The sequence below is a fragment of the Abramis brama genome (assembly GCF_963993115.1).
Source record: "Abramis brama genome assembly, chromosome: 1".
NCBI lineage: Eukaryota > Metazoa > Chordata > Actinopteri > Cypriniformes > Leuciscidae > Abramis > Abramis brama.
Window position 1 is genome coordinate 15277789 of NC_139963.1, and position 15053 is coordinate 15292841.

Below are 15053 nucleotides of genomic sequence, written 5' to 3' on the forward strand. Positions count from 1 at the left end.
AACCCTTTCATTTTTAAAACACCAGATATGACACATCTTAAAATGTTATGCTCGAATAACATGTTAGGGATTCCTAAATTAATATTAGAGACAGAAAAGAAAAATGAATTGAAGTCAAAAATGGAGGAGCTGAAATTGGAGATGGAACAAAAGGTACCGGTAGAGTTGTGGTCTAAGCATGATACAGATGTGGGCCTGGTGAAGTCAGCCAATCCTGTTAGAATTAGAGTAAAATCAGGAATGAAGTTGCCAAGAAAACAATACCCATTGAAGTTCGAAGCAGTAGAAGGAATCAGAACAACAATTGAGGGATTGGTAAAAGCTGGAGTGTTAGTTGAAACTTGTTGTAATACGCCTATTCTCCCAGTTGAAAAGGCCAATAAGTCAAAATGGAGATTAGTCGATGATTTAAGGGCAGTCAATGAGATAGTGGAAGATTGGCCGGCAGAAGTCCCAAATCCACATAGGCTATTGAAAAAATGTTCCACCTGCTGCTCATTATTTCACTGTAATTGATCTCTGTTCTGTAAACAATATACATACACTAGGATACCCCAAGGATTTAAACACTCACCACCAGGGGCGGATTGGCAATCGGGAATACCGGGAACAATCCCGAACGGCCGGTCCATTTCAGGCCGAACCGGCCGGTGGGCAAAACATTTTTTTCAAATGATTAGCTACCGTACCGGCCTGGCCGGCCGCTCAGCGACAGCGGAACGCTGTGTGTCTGTGTGTGTGTTTCAGACCGGGCCAGACCAATACTTCCAATCTTGAGGGGGGATATGAGCGGCCCCTCCCAACTTGGACTGATCCTCGTTTTTCCTGACATCCGATTGGCTCAAAGGCGCGGGCGCCGATCAAAGGAGTTTACTTTTGGTTAGGTTTGGGTTTGTGTGAATACAACAGAGAGACAGACGGTAAGAATGGCGAAAAGAAGGAAAGAAGAGAAAGAAATGGGTGGGGCCGAAAAAATTACTGTCATTGGATTAATATTAGGCTATAACTATTATTATGTAGTAGGTGTAATGTAAATAGACACTGTAACTAAAAGAGGTTTGAATTTTTCTTTGTTTAATTTGCACACTGAATATGGTTTGGAGCTTTTCATTTTGAACTCTCAAAGTGCACCAGATTGATGAATTTAACATTAAAATGCACAAAATTTTCTCACGGGGGGGCATGCCCCCGAACCCCCCTAGAAGGACCAAGGTCCACCCATCACAGTTTTACCAAAAATCCTGTAAGAAACACTTGTATTGCTATGCCAATGCAGATTACAGCTTGTTTTAGTATTCAACACTGTGAAGTATAGTTGGACCATATTAATAAATATCACATTTTTACTTATTTCATCTGTTAACTCTCACTCGTTCCTATACTCACTATTGCCTATTACATGGCATTAGTGGTTTTAATGAATACGAGTTGGTATGCATATAATTAAGGGCGTGCAAAGAAGGGTGGTGTTTATGATCATATTGTGGGCCGGTCTGGGCCAAAATGCCCGGGCCGATTTTTTGTCCCAGTCCAGCCCTGCTCACCACTTGGTCTTGGACCAAGTCCTGAAGCTTGATTTAGAAGATTTAAGACTGGATAAAACATATCGCATATTATAGCACCAAATTGGATAATGTTGCTCAAGGCTACCCACCATGCTATCAACAAGACTTAGACTGATTTAATAGAACAATGACGTTTTGTTTTAACCCAAGCTAGATGTTTGACATACTCCACTTTACTAACATATTCTGATGATACAATAAAGAGATTTACTGCAGCAAACCCAGCTAATTTTGTCCAGCTAGAGGGGGAGAGAACACCTCATGAATGTGTTTCTGCCTCTCTGGCCTTTACTCGTCTGAGACCAGATTTGGAATCAACACCAAATGTTGATGCAGGCGTGGACTATTTTGTAGATGGCTCGTGCTTCAGAGAACATTTAGGTAATCATGCTGGTTTTGCTGTTGTACAAGGAGATGGAGATCATTTCAATTCTGTTGTGATGCAACATTGTGAACAACCTTGCTCAGCACAATTGGCCGAGCTAAAAGCACTTACTGAAGCTTGCATGTTGGCTAAAAACAAAGTAGCCAACATCTATACCGATTCTGCATATGCCAATGACGTATATCATCTCTTTAGTGCAGTATGGAAACAAAGAGGTTTCAAAAAGAGTGATGGCACCCCAATTCTACATGGGGACCAAATTACTAAACTAATCACAGCTATGATGTTTCCAAACAAATTGGCCATAATCAAGTGTCAAGCTCATAAAAAGGCAATGACTTTGTGATTAAAGGTAACAAAGAGGCCGATCTAAAAGCTAAACAAACTTCAGGATGTCAGTTAGCAGTCATGGCCCCATCTGTTCTGATTCAGTCCCTACCTACTGTAAACAGCATTGCTCTAATGCAATCCAGAGCCTCTCGATCTTAAATACATATATGGCAGCAAAGGGCGGCGACAAGAGAGACACTAACAATATAGGGAGATCACATGAAGGCCATATGATAGACCCCACCCCACTGCTTAACATTTGACAGTTGACCATTGCGCAAGGGGGGAGATTAGATTATTAGAAAAATAAAATTAGAAAAATAGAAAAGACAAAGATTCACAAAATAATGTCAGAAAAGGAACAGCAACTCCAATAGGCTCTATCCCAGTTCAAGAAGGACCCTTTAAACATCTAGTGATGGATTAATTTGGACATGATAAAATCAGTAAGAGGAAAAGATACAGAGACAGTTTTCGTAGACAGATTTAGCATATGGGTCGAAGCAGAACCCTCAGCAGACCAAGAAGCATAAACTGATAAAATTTTAACCAAAGAAGTCATCCCAAGATTTGGCATACCATTTCAGATTAGCTCTGACAATCAACAGAACATTTAAGACTAAGATCAAGCAATGGATGCCTTGGGCCATCAGCTAAAATACACCAGCAAAATGACATGGCAAAACAGACAAGCTCTGAATTGGCTACTGGCAGAAAAAGGAGGGGTTTGTGTGATGTTTGGAATTGACTGTTGCACCTTTATTCCGAATAATACAGCCTCTGATGGAGTTTTTACTAGGGCCATGAAGAAGCTGAAGGATCTGAGACAAGAAGTTGCTGAAAATGCGGGGAGAGACAGTGCATGTCCACTGTGAGAGACATAATCTAAAAAAAAAAAATCCAGAAATCACAATGTATGATTTTTTAACTATTTATTTGTATGATACAGCTGCAAATAAGTATTTGAACACCTGAGAAAATCAATGTTAATATTTGGTACAGTAGCCTTTGTTTGCAATTACAGAGGTCAAACGTTTCCTGTAGTTTTTCACCAGGTTTGCACACACTGCAGGAGGGATTTTGGCCCACTCCTCCACACAGATCTTCTCTAGATCAGTCAGGTTTCTGGGCTGTCGCTGAGAAACACGGAGTTTGAGCTCCCTCCAAAGATTCTCTATTGGGTTTAGGTCTGGAGACTGGCTAGGCCACGCCAGAACCTTGATATGCTTCTTACAGAGCCACTCCTTGGTTATCCTGGCTGTGTGCTTCGGGTCATTGTCATGTTGGAAGAACCAGCCTCGACCCATCTTCAATGCTCTAACTGAGGGAAGGAGGTTGTTCCCCAAAATCTCGCAATACATGGCCCCGGTCATCCTCTCCTTAATACAGTGCAGTCGCCCTGTCCCATGTGCAGAAAAACACCCCCAAAGCATGATGCTACCACCCCCATGCTTCACAGTAGGGATGGTGTTCTTGGGATGGTACTCATCATTCTTCTTCCTCCAAACACGTTTAGTGGAATTATGACCAAAAAGTTCTATTTTGGTCTCATCTGACCACATGACTTTCTCCCATGACTCCTCTGGATCATCCAAATGGTCATTGGCAAACTTAAGACGGGCCTTGACATGTGCTGGTTTAAGCAGGGGAACCTTCCGTGCCATGCATGATTTCAAACCATGACGTCTTAGTGTATTACCAACAGTAACCTTGGAAACGGTGGTCCCAGCTCTTTTCAGGTCATTGACCAGCTCCTCCCCTGTAGTTCTGGGCTGATTTCTCACCTTTCTTAGGATCATTGAGACCCCACGAGGTGAGATCTTGCATGGAGCCCCAGTCCGAGGGAGATTGACAGTCATGTTTAGCTTCTTCCATTTTCTAATGATTGCTCCAACAGTGGACCTTTTTTCACCAAGCTGCTTGGCAATTTCCCCGTAGCCCTTTCCAGCCTTGTGGAGGTGTACAATTTTGTCTCTAGTGTCTTTGGACAGCTCTTTGGTCTTGGCCATGTTAGTAGTTGGATTCTTACTGATTGTATGGGGTGGACAGGTGTCTTTATGCAGCTAACGACCTCAAACAGGTGCATCTAATTTAGGATAATAATAAATGGAGTGGAGGTGGACATTTTAAAGGCAGACTAACAGGTCTTTGAGGGTCAGAATTCTAGCTGATAAGACAGGTGTTCAAATACTTATTTCCAGCTGTATCATACAAATAAATAGTTAAAAAATCATATATTGTGATTTCTGGATTTTTTTTTTTAGATTATGTTTCTCACAGTGGACATGCACCTACGATGACAATTTCAGACCCCTCCATGATTTCCAAGTGGGAGAACTTGCAAAATAGCAGGGTGTTCAAATACTTATTTTCCTCACTGTATATTTGGGTCCTGGAAAGAATGGTTCATTAAGGTGGGAATAATAATATCTGTGGCTGTTGTTGTGTTTCTTTTGTTGTTCTGCTGTGTTGTGCCTTTTCTCAGATCCATGCTAGCCAATGTGGCCGCCAAACAGATGATTAATGTGTCAGTCAAAACCATCAGGAGTTGGGTGCACAAACACAAGAGTGCACCAAATTGGGCCAGGACTGGACGAGCTATAGATGACTTCCTGTAAGGAGTTCTGGTGAAGGAGTAAGGAAGAGGGTGCCTTGTTACTTTTGATTTCTGACAGCTTGATTCTATTTTTGATAGAAAGGGAGGTAGTAACACTGTGAATTTTATTTTGGGGTAAAATTAGACAGATCATTAGAACATGAGTAGAATAGGGAGTTAGTTAGAGGGGTTTTAATTGTTTCTTTGATTTTTAATAAAGGACCCCTTCCTGAGTGTTTTCTTTTTTACACTTATAATCATACTGAGAATATTTTTACATATAATCACACTAACTGTCACAAATATGAATATGTGAATGAGAGGGAACGATACAAGGTTTGAAGCAGGTCATTGCCCGTGGTACGAGGTAATGCAACCAGATATAAAGGGAAAAGTTAGGAATGTTTTTACTATTTTTATCACTTACTAATCATTTTACTTTTATAACAGAGTTCTTTTAATATTTTAAAGTTTTTATGAATCAAAAGTGAAGTACATGCATTAGACTACTGTTAGATGTTTCCACGGGGTAAAAAGAGAAATTAATTGCAAGCGCGGTCGCCAATTGCCGGACCAGCAAGGGCAGACTCAACTGGTGTTTTAAAAACCCGCTGTCTGCTCCAACACCAGATAGTGCCCAGGGCACCTCTGGCAACGATGGAGCAACCCAGATAGCACTCCAGGCCACCGGAAGCACCTGTGCAGTTCCTCTGTCACCGTGGGACAATCCTAACTTTAAGTCTGTACACTGAGATATGCTGATTATGCTGAAAACAATCTTAATTTTAAGTCTATACACTGTGATATGTTGATTATGCTGAAAAATCAAATGTTTGAAGTAATCTATCCCTTCAAGACTGATAATAGAAAAGGAAGGTGGGATCTTTTACTCCACTCTAGTCAAGTGGGGGCGGAGATGTTTGGTCTCACTATTCCTCCAGGGTGTACCTTCGTGAGTGAGCTTATTGATAAGAGAGATGGATGGTCTATACTGGCCATGATTGACAGATAACAGAGAGAGGCTTATTCATGTAGATACATTCTGGGACAGAAATGAAGGTGGGACTAGGATTAGTCCCAAAGGGGGGATATGTTGGAGAATTTTCCTTGATTCATTTCTAAGTATGATGCAATGAAAATGACAAGCATGAAAAAATAGGTCTGAAAAGGATGAGAGAATGGAAAAGTACCCAGTATGCATAAGAAATGCAAAGTGTCAAAATACTGTATGAAACAAAGCACCATTATGTGAGGTTTGACCAATAGAGAAGACATGTCTAACTGTGTCAAGGTCACCAGGCGTGACAGAGGGGAAGAGATAGATTTGAGGGTGCCCATTGGGCACCTAGCGATAAGAAAAAGTATAAGACATGAACACTGGCCATTGTAACTTTAGATGTCCGGATGGCCAGCCGGCTTCTCACTTTGTTGCTTGTCAATAAAGTTAATTCTTCTGACCTGGAACCTCGACTCTGAGAAACTTCTTTGAGACCTGAACCGAAAAGAACTATGAATTTGCCACAACACTCTTAACAATACTTTTCAATAACTCACTATTTAATGCTTTACATGGATTATAATGATAGTAAAATTACCACTACCTTTATTAAATATTTCAGTTACCACACTTTCATGATCCTTGGAATTAATAAACCTATACGGTATTCCTAATTTAATAAATGTCATACACCCTCCTCCTCTGCCTTTTCCTCTATCACATCTAATGCCATTCAGAACAAAAGAGCTCCAACAGTAGAGCGTTGGTGCTTGCAACACCAAGGTCATGGGTTTGATTCCCAGGGAAAGCAAGAACTGATAAGAATTTGAAATGTGTACCTTGAAAAGCAATGGAAGTTGTTTGGATAAAAGCGTCTGCCAAATGTAAATGTACATTATGCTCAGTAGGAGCATGAACTTGAAAGTTGTGTATCTAATAGCCGCTTTCCGACCGGAGGAACCTTTTCATAGTTCCTAGAACTATTGGCTAAAGTACCCGGATGTCGGCATGTTCGCACCGCAGGAACTAGGAACGATTTTAGTTCTAGGAACTCCATTTGTAGGAACTAATTTGGGTCCAACTTCAGAGTAGGGTCTAAACCAGCACTATAGGAACTATCCGTGACGTTAGTGTACGCTGATTGACCGAACGCACGCGGAACATCAGCACCCGCCATTTTTAAAACAGCTAGAATGTAAACACACAGATTATAGCCTATATATTTACTCCATAAACTATACAAACATGGAAAACAGTGATAGATGGGTCTCTAAACCTTTATGCTGAAGAGAAAATCCAACGCAACTTTGAGGGGACCAAGCCAAACATGATTATGTTTATCTGCCCAGCTAGCAACACTGGACATCAACCACACGGCATAGGCTAATAACCTTTTTTCATATACTGTCTACTTTCTATAACAGTTCTATCTAATAAGATATTAAACAGTACTGTTAGACAGATTGCTAACTAATAAACACAGAGAATGCGAGCATTGTTTGCTCTGGCGTTCTCAGCGCCGCCAAAATAAAGGTCCGTCGCGCCGTCAAAATAAAAGTCACCGTGCTTGCGTCACTCCCTTACCCCTCCTACCAGTTCCTATGGCCACTTGGCCAGTGCGAACGCAAACAGCAAAACCGAGTTTGGGGGAGAGTAGTTCTTAGAACTGTTTAGAAGTGGACAGTTCCTAGAACTAAGTTCCTATAACTACTTGGTCGGAAAGCGGCTATTGTCTTGTTTTGGACATGTAGAGAACACTTTGTCTTTAGTGATTAAAGTCCTTTGAAAAACAGTGGCGACCACAAATCTTATTACTGAAATAAGCAGAACATTTGATATAGTGATGATGAATTATTACAAATATATACTGATATTCTCTATGGCTAATATTCACATAGGCCTACATCACTAACCTCTTACTCATTTGTCACCTCACATGAATAGCATGACCTTCTCTAAAACAATAGGAAATGCTTCATTGTTTACTTTTTTGCTGACCTCTTTAACAAAATAAATATGACACAATGGTCTATCAGTTTTATAAATCAAATGTAATGGGTGTGGGCCTCTTTTTATGTAATATAAATTTGAATTATGCCAGTTCTCTTCATTTGACTGGTACCATGAATCTCATTAACATATTCTCTTTACTTGTTATTCATCACATCATGTGCTTTCATTGTTGTCGTCTGCTAACCGTTAGGGAACAGATGAAAAGGTCTATAAATTAAGTGTCATTTTTGTTACTGGTGTCATTGTTGTTAGGCCATATACTGCCACAGGAAATTGATGCAATTAAAGTTAGAGAAATCAAAAACTTTGCAGGATAACCAATATCCCGATCGCTGCTCAAGAAAGGAGCGCGATTATATAAAGAGGAGATGTGAAAATTTCACAGTGAAGGGTAAGGGTGTGTTAAATTGGTCTTACTATAAAAAGGTAATACAACTGTGACATTTATTTACTAATATAACATGATAACATTAGACGGAGAGCAGCATATGTCGGTAACCAAACTGTTGATGGGCTCCATTGACTTCCATAGTGTATTTTCCCCTCATACTGCAGAAGTCACTTAGTCTGGTTACTTGTCTGGTTGTACCTGTCTGAATGTTAATTATTGACATTACTTTGACACAGTATATAGACACATGCATTCGTGAGTAGCCTAAATCTTCGCTCAGTCATTCATGAGCTTTGAACTCGTAATTATGATATTTTCAACTCCACTTGAAGGACACATACAGTAAACACAGTAAAGTGACTCTCCTTGATCAGGAATGAGGAATTAAACTGCTTTACAGACACTTCTGTTTTACACACGTCACTCAAACACAGAACCAGGAAACTATTTCAACTCCTCAGTTCAGAGAAACAGAAACTGGAGTATTTTTGAGCTGTTGTGTGTTTGTGTCTCTCTGTATTCATGCAGTAAAATGGCAGAAGCCAGAATTTCAGTGGATCAGAATGAGTTCACGTGTCCAGTGTGTCTGGATCTCCTGAAGGAACCAGTGGCTATTCCCTGTGGACACAGTTACTGTAAGATCTGTATTACAGACTGCTGGGATCAGGAGGATGAGAAGAGAGTCTACAGCTGCCCTCAGTGCAGACAGACCTTCAGTCCAAGACCTGCTTTAGCTAAAAACACCATTCTGGCTGAACTGGTGGAGAAACTGAAGAAGACTAAACTTCCTGCTGACTGTTACGCTGGAGCTGGAGACGTGGAGTGTGACGTCTGTACTGGAAGAAAATACAAAGCCGTCAAGTCCTGTCTGGTGTGTCAGGAATCTTACTGTCAAACTCATTTAGACCGTCATGAGGAATATCACTCTCGTAAACCACACAAAGTGATTGATGCCACTGGACGACTGCAGGACATGATCTGCCGTAAACATGATAAAGAGCTAGAAATGTTCTGTGTCACTGATCAAGAATGCATTTGTTTGCGATGTAAAGAGTATGAACATAAAAACCACAAAACTGTATCAACTGCAGCACAGAGGACAGAGACACAGGTATGAACTGAGAGGGATTGATCACGCAGAAATGAAAGTGTCTTCATTTACTCACTCATTTACTCATGTTGTCCCAAACCGGTTTGACTCACTTTCTTCTGTAGATTGTAAAGATGATATTTTGAAAAATGTCTCGTCTATTTTACTCTATACATTGAAAGTCAATGCGGTACAAAAGTTTCAAGCTCCAAAAAAGGTGAAAAAACATAGAAGTAATCTTAACCACTAGTGGTTTAAAAATGAAGTGTGATTAATTGTATTAACGTGTACTTGTAGTGTACTTCAAATTAAAAGTATATTTAAAAAATAAAACTGTACTTGCAGATAATATAATATTAATGAAATGAAAGGCCATTTAAGTGCACTTAAAGAGAGTAAATGTTCATGACGGTTTCACTTAATAAATACACTTTGTAATGTCAAATTAAAGCTTTTACTTTAAAGTACCTTTTAATAATTTTTTATATTTCAATGTGACTCTTTTGCTCCGTGCTTTAAAGAAGTGCACTTATTTTGCTGTGTTGACATACTAAAGCACATGTAAAGTACTTGATTATAATTACTGTAGTGTGTTATTCAATATATTTAATGTTAATATATTTTTAATGTACAACTTCATTATTACAGTATATTTTAGTTTATCATAAATGCTTGTCTGTACATATGACAGTACACTTTAACTATTTTTAAAAACAATAGAAGTAATTATGAAATTACATATAAAGAAGTACTTCGAAATCACTGTTAAGTTCAGCTAATTGCTTTAAATATACATTTAAACTATAATACATGTTCATTTAATGGAAATTACCATGCAACTACATGTCTGTAAACATTACATTCAGTTCACACTTAAGTATATTCTTTTAAAGTATATTATTTAGATGCACTTTTTTAAAGGAATGCTACTTTTAAAAGCACTTCTTTTTTTAAAGGACCAATTTTGATTCACAAATCAAATCAAATCATTGATCAACTCATGTACGCAGAGCCCAAATCAAAGATGATGACGTCAATAACATCAAACTTCACTGATCTGTGGTTTGAACCTACAGTATAAACTTGTCATGCTAGATCTTTAACCCTTATTGTGTGACAGTAGTTTTATGTGTCATTCCCTGTCATTGGTTTGTCCTCCAGAAACAGCTGAAGGAGACCCAGATGAAGATCCGTCAGAGAATCCAGCAGAGACAGAAAGATCTTCATCAGCTGAGAGAGGCTGTGGAGTCTCATAAGGTGAGTCTGGAGAAGAAGAGAAGTGTGAGACGTCTCAGTTTGGACTCACTGAACTCACTGTGTGATTGTGATGTGTGTGTAACAGCGCTCTGCACACACAGCAGTGGAGGACAGTGAGAAGATCTTCACTGAGATCATCCGCTCCATTGAGAGAAGCCGCTCTGAGGCGACACAGCGGATCAGAGATCAGGAAAAGACTGCAGTGAGTCGAGCTGAAGGACGACTGGAGCGACTGGAGCAGGAGATCAATGATCTGAGGAGGAGAGACGCTGAGCTGGAGCAGCTTTCACACACACACCATCACATCCAGTTCCTGCAGGTAACAGAGATCTAGAAGAACTGGATCATAGTGGACTTGAGCAAGAGACTCACAGAGAAACATTTCATGAGAGCAGAATGAGACTAACTTAAGCAGGGCAAAAAAACACTCTAAAGCTCAGCTATTTGCATTTAATAAAAACATTAAACTAAACCACATTCATTTAACTGCAAATAACATGCAAGTAAGTTTCTAAAACATTACAGCCAATCTGCACTTATATATTTTTAAAGTATATTATTTTTGTTACAAGTACTTTCTTTTTCACAAGGAGTGTAAGTGTGAAATACTAGAGTTTGTAGCATTAAATGATGAATATGAGAAGAATGTGCTGATTGTGTGAAAGTGCTGGATTGAAGCGAGTCACTGAAGAGAAGTGAAGTCAACAAGAGCCGCTCAGATCTGATATAGTGCAGGTTATTGGCTGAAGTGTGGAGATGATGAGTTTTGATTTCTGTTTTCTGTAGAGTTTCCAGTCTCTCTCAGCACCTCCTGAATCTACAGACGAACCCGACGTTTCCTTCAGTTCTCTCTCCTCTTTTGATGGCGTGAGAGAATCTGTCCGTCAGCTGAGAGACAAACTGGAGGATTTCTGCAAAGAGGAGCTCAAGAAGATCTCAGATAGAGGTAAAGTCCTGCGCCTCCTTTATACAGACGTGCAGAGAATGATCCGAAATATGAACGTACAACAGTTTCTGAAATGTTCCTATGATTTATAAAACATACAAATAATTGTCCTAAACGCATCCCACTTTATAAATCACAGTTCATCTTTAATTCAAGTGCATCAACTCTACAGAACAGCCACAAACATCCATTGATGGTTTAGAAGTAATAAATAATTTGAATTTAAATTTAAATCCATTGAAATTTAGGATTGAATCTGATACGTGTGTTTTATATATGAGGCATCTGGAGATTCTTCTGTTCTCAGAAATGAGTCCTGCATCATCTAATATCAGATTAGAAACGTCTTAGAAATGGATGTATTTTATCTTGTCATTTCTCTTCACACTGTTCATGTCTGTTTATTTCCACAGTCACATTCACCAACATGAATCCCAAGACCAGGAACGACTTCCTACAATGTAAGTCACTGAGAAACAAGCAGAAAAACTCACTGAATGTGTTCATGTTCTTCCTGTAGAAGGAGAAATAAACATGATAGAAGAGTTTTATAATTGATCATGTAAATGATGATTTGCACAGGATATCTGATCAGCTGTACTGAGACACTGATGATACATTGTTCAGATACATTAAAAGATCAGACAGATTCATAATTCCTGATTCTGATGTGTTTTCTCTCCATCAGATTCCCATCAGCTGACTCTGGATCTGAACACAGTGAATAAAGACCTCAGTCTGTCTGAGAGGAACAGAGTGATTACTGTCACTGACACACAACAGTCGTATCCTGATCATCCAGACAGATTTGATCAGTGGCTTCAGGTGTTGTGTAGAGAGAGTGTGTGTGGACGCTGTTACTGGGAGATTGAGTGGACTGGGAATGGTGTATTTATATCAGTGTCATATAAGAGCATCAGCAGGAAGGGATCGGGTGATGAGTGTGTGTTTGGACGTAATGATCAGTCCTGGAGTTTGTTCTGCTCTTCCTCCAGATACACATTCATACACAATAACAAACACACTGATCTCCCTGTAAAGTCCATCAGCAGAAGAATAGGAGTGTATGTGGATCACAGTGCAGGAACTCTGTCCTTCTACAGCGTCTCTGACACAATGAGCCTCATCCACACAGTCCAGACCACATTCACTCAGACGCTCTATCCTGGGTTTGGGGTTGGTTATAAATCATCAGTGAAACTGTGTTGATGTTTCAGAATAGACTGTAGAGAGATTTTACCCATAATGCTTTGAGCTGATAAATCAGTAACAGTGAGATGTTACAGAGACTCTTATTTTAATTTTCATTAATATAGCTGAACTTTAGTGTTTTAGAGTCTCTTACATTTTCACATGATTTTTGGAAACCTCAAAATGTGAGTAAACAAGATGCAACAATGTTAGGCTATTTCGTTCTAATGTTATCAAATTCACAAGATTTTGTTGCTCTTAAGATTTATATAATCCAAGTAGTCAGAATATAATACTACTAAAACAACTCGTCTTTTCTATGAAGTAATGATACAAGCTCAGAGACATTTATAATCTTTTGATGTTTTTGATGTACAGTACACAGAGTGTCTTGACTTGGTGTTCTGGATACTGACATTTTATTCATTTTTAAGGTCCCCCTGTGGTGAAAATCAAGCTTTTAATGTTGTTTATATGTCTATGTGGTGTTTTTAATATGCTTTAAGACAAACCATGTGTAAATTCATAAGTCGACACCATTGCTGAGTATTTTCTCCTTAAAACTGCAGTGAACCAAAGACAGTCTCAAAAACACGGTTTGAAATCGCTGGTGTTTCTGACGTCACAAACGACCTTGTAACCAATCAGATCAACGTGTGATCGTCAACCAGTGGATCTCTGAGCTGGTGTGAGTGAGTGGAGGCGGGGCTCATTTGCATATTCATAGAACCGCGTATACTAAATGAGGCAAGCGTGTAGAGTTACATTCAAGCTATTTTAAGGCATGAAGAATTTTTGTCCATGGAAAAAAACGTTTAAATGCGCCAATTTGGTGATCAAATGTGAGTTTTAAGGGATAAAATGATTGACTACAGGGGGACTTTAACTCTTTTCAGACAGATTACTATGTGATAATGCAGATGTTTTATTCACATACTTATCAAATCAAGTCGAGTCACCTTTATTTATATAGTGCTTCTTACGATACAGATTGTTTCAAAGCAGCAGTGATAATATTATAAATATATAAATATAATTATAATAAAATAATGCAACAAAGTTTGTTTTGGCTGGACAGCACCCAATACACATTCATGAACATATGAATATGAATATATGTCAGGCCATAAATCCACAATAAAACTATGCATGGGCGTTTGCTTTGGTGTTGCCACTCCTTGCAAGATGTTTCAAAAACACAAACATAAAAGTTAAAATATTTGTGTGCGTGTGTGTGTACGTTTATACTTTATTAACACATGCATATTTATATATAATTATAAATATGAACATAAAAAGAGAAAAGTGCACAAAAATGTCACGTGCATAAAAAGTAAAAAGCTCAATAAATCTAAAAATTGCATTCATTTAAAAAACAACTGAGTGCAAAAACTTGTAAAGTAAAAGTAAACTTGCGAGTTTTTGCACTCAGCTTCTACGGTTTTTCAGTGCATTTTTGTGTTGTCGTTGTTTTTCTTGAAAGCAAGTCCAGACTCTGTGTGAATGTTCAGATGTCTGCAATAACGACAATAAGCAGCAGATGTCAGCGTTTATCTTTTGTTTCTGTCCGAGTGCACCTGTCAGAGAGGACGTCTCCGAGATGCTTGAAGAAACTTTCCTGCAAAGCTCTCTGAAAAACTATGCGCAAGTGTACCTGGACAAAAGCCTTTTAAACGCAAAGGGTTGTTATACCATATATTATAGTTAATAGAAGTTCAATCATAAATAAATTCAATTTGTGATTTTATTTTTGAAAGCATTCTCACTTTACAGCATTTTAACACAGTACTTTTCACAGTACTGTAGCTTTGCAGGAAGGTTTCTTCAAGCATCTTGGAGACGTTCCCGCAGTTCTTCTGGATTTAGTCTGTCTCAGTTTTTTCTGTTTCTTCATGTAATCACAGACAGACTCGATGATGGTGAGATCAGATCATACCGGCTGTTGTCAGACTCCTTGTGCATACAGAAATCTCACTGGATTATTACAGTTAATGGCAAAAAGAATGTTTGGAAATGTAAACTGATATTTCCTACTGACACACTACAGCAAAAGATATAAATAACTGACTTAAAAACTTTTTTTTTTTTTTTTTGTGGGGATATTAAGATATTAACATGCCTAAGACTTTTGCACAATACTGTATATTATATTATATTATATTATATAATGTTATATAATATTACATTATATTATATAATGTTATATATTATATTATATATTACATTACATTATATTACATTATTTTATATTATATTACATTATATTATATTATATTATATTACCGTATATTA

At 38.5% G+C, this 15053-nt stretch overlaps 1 protein-coding gene across 1 annotated transcript; it reads left to right on the top strand.

The window, feature by feature from the left end:
- Nucleotides 1–8747: 8747 nt before the first annotated feature.
- On the top strand, nt 8748–13820 carry LOC311086683 (tripartite motif-containing protein 16-like). The gene is made up of 6 exons (XM_084119683.1): nt 8748–9388; nt 10529–10624; nt 10710–10943; nt 11411–11570; nt 11984–12031; nt 12259–13820. Exons 1-6 carry the CDS (start codon nt 8810–8812, stop codon nt 12777–12779), a joined length of 1638 nt encoding a protein of 545 aa, XP_083975809.1. The 5' UTR covers nt 8748–8809; the 3' UTR covers nt 12780–13820.
- The last annotated feature ends 1233 nt before the right edge of the window (nt 13821–15053 follow it).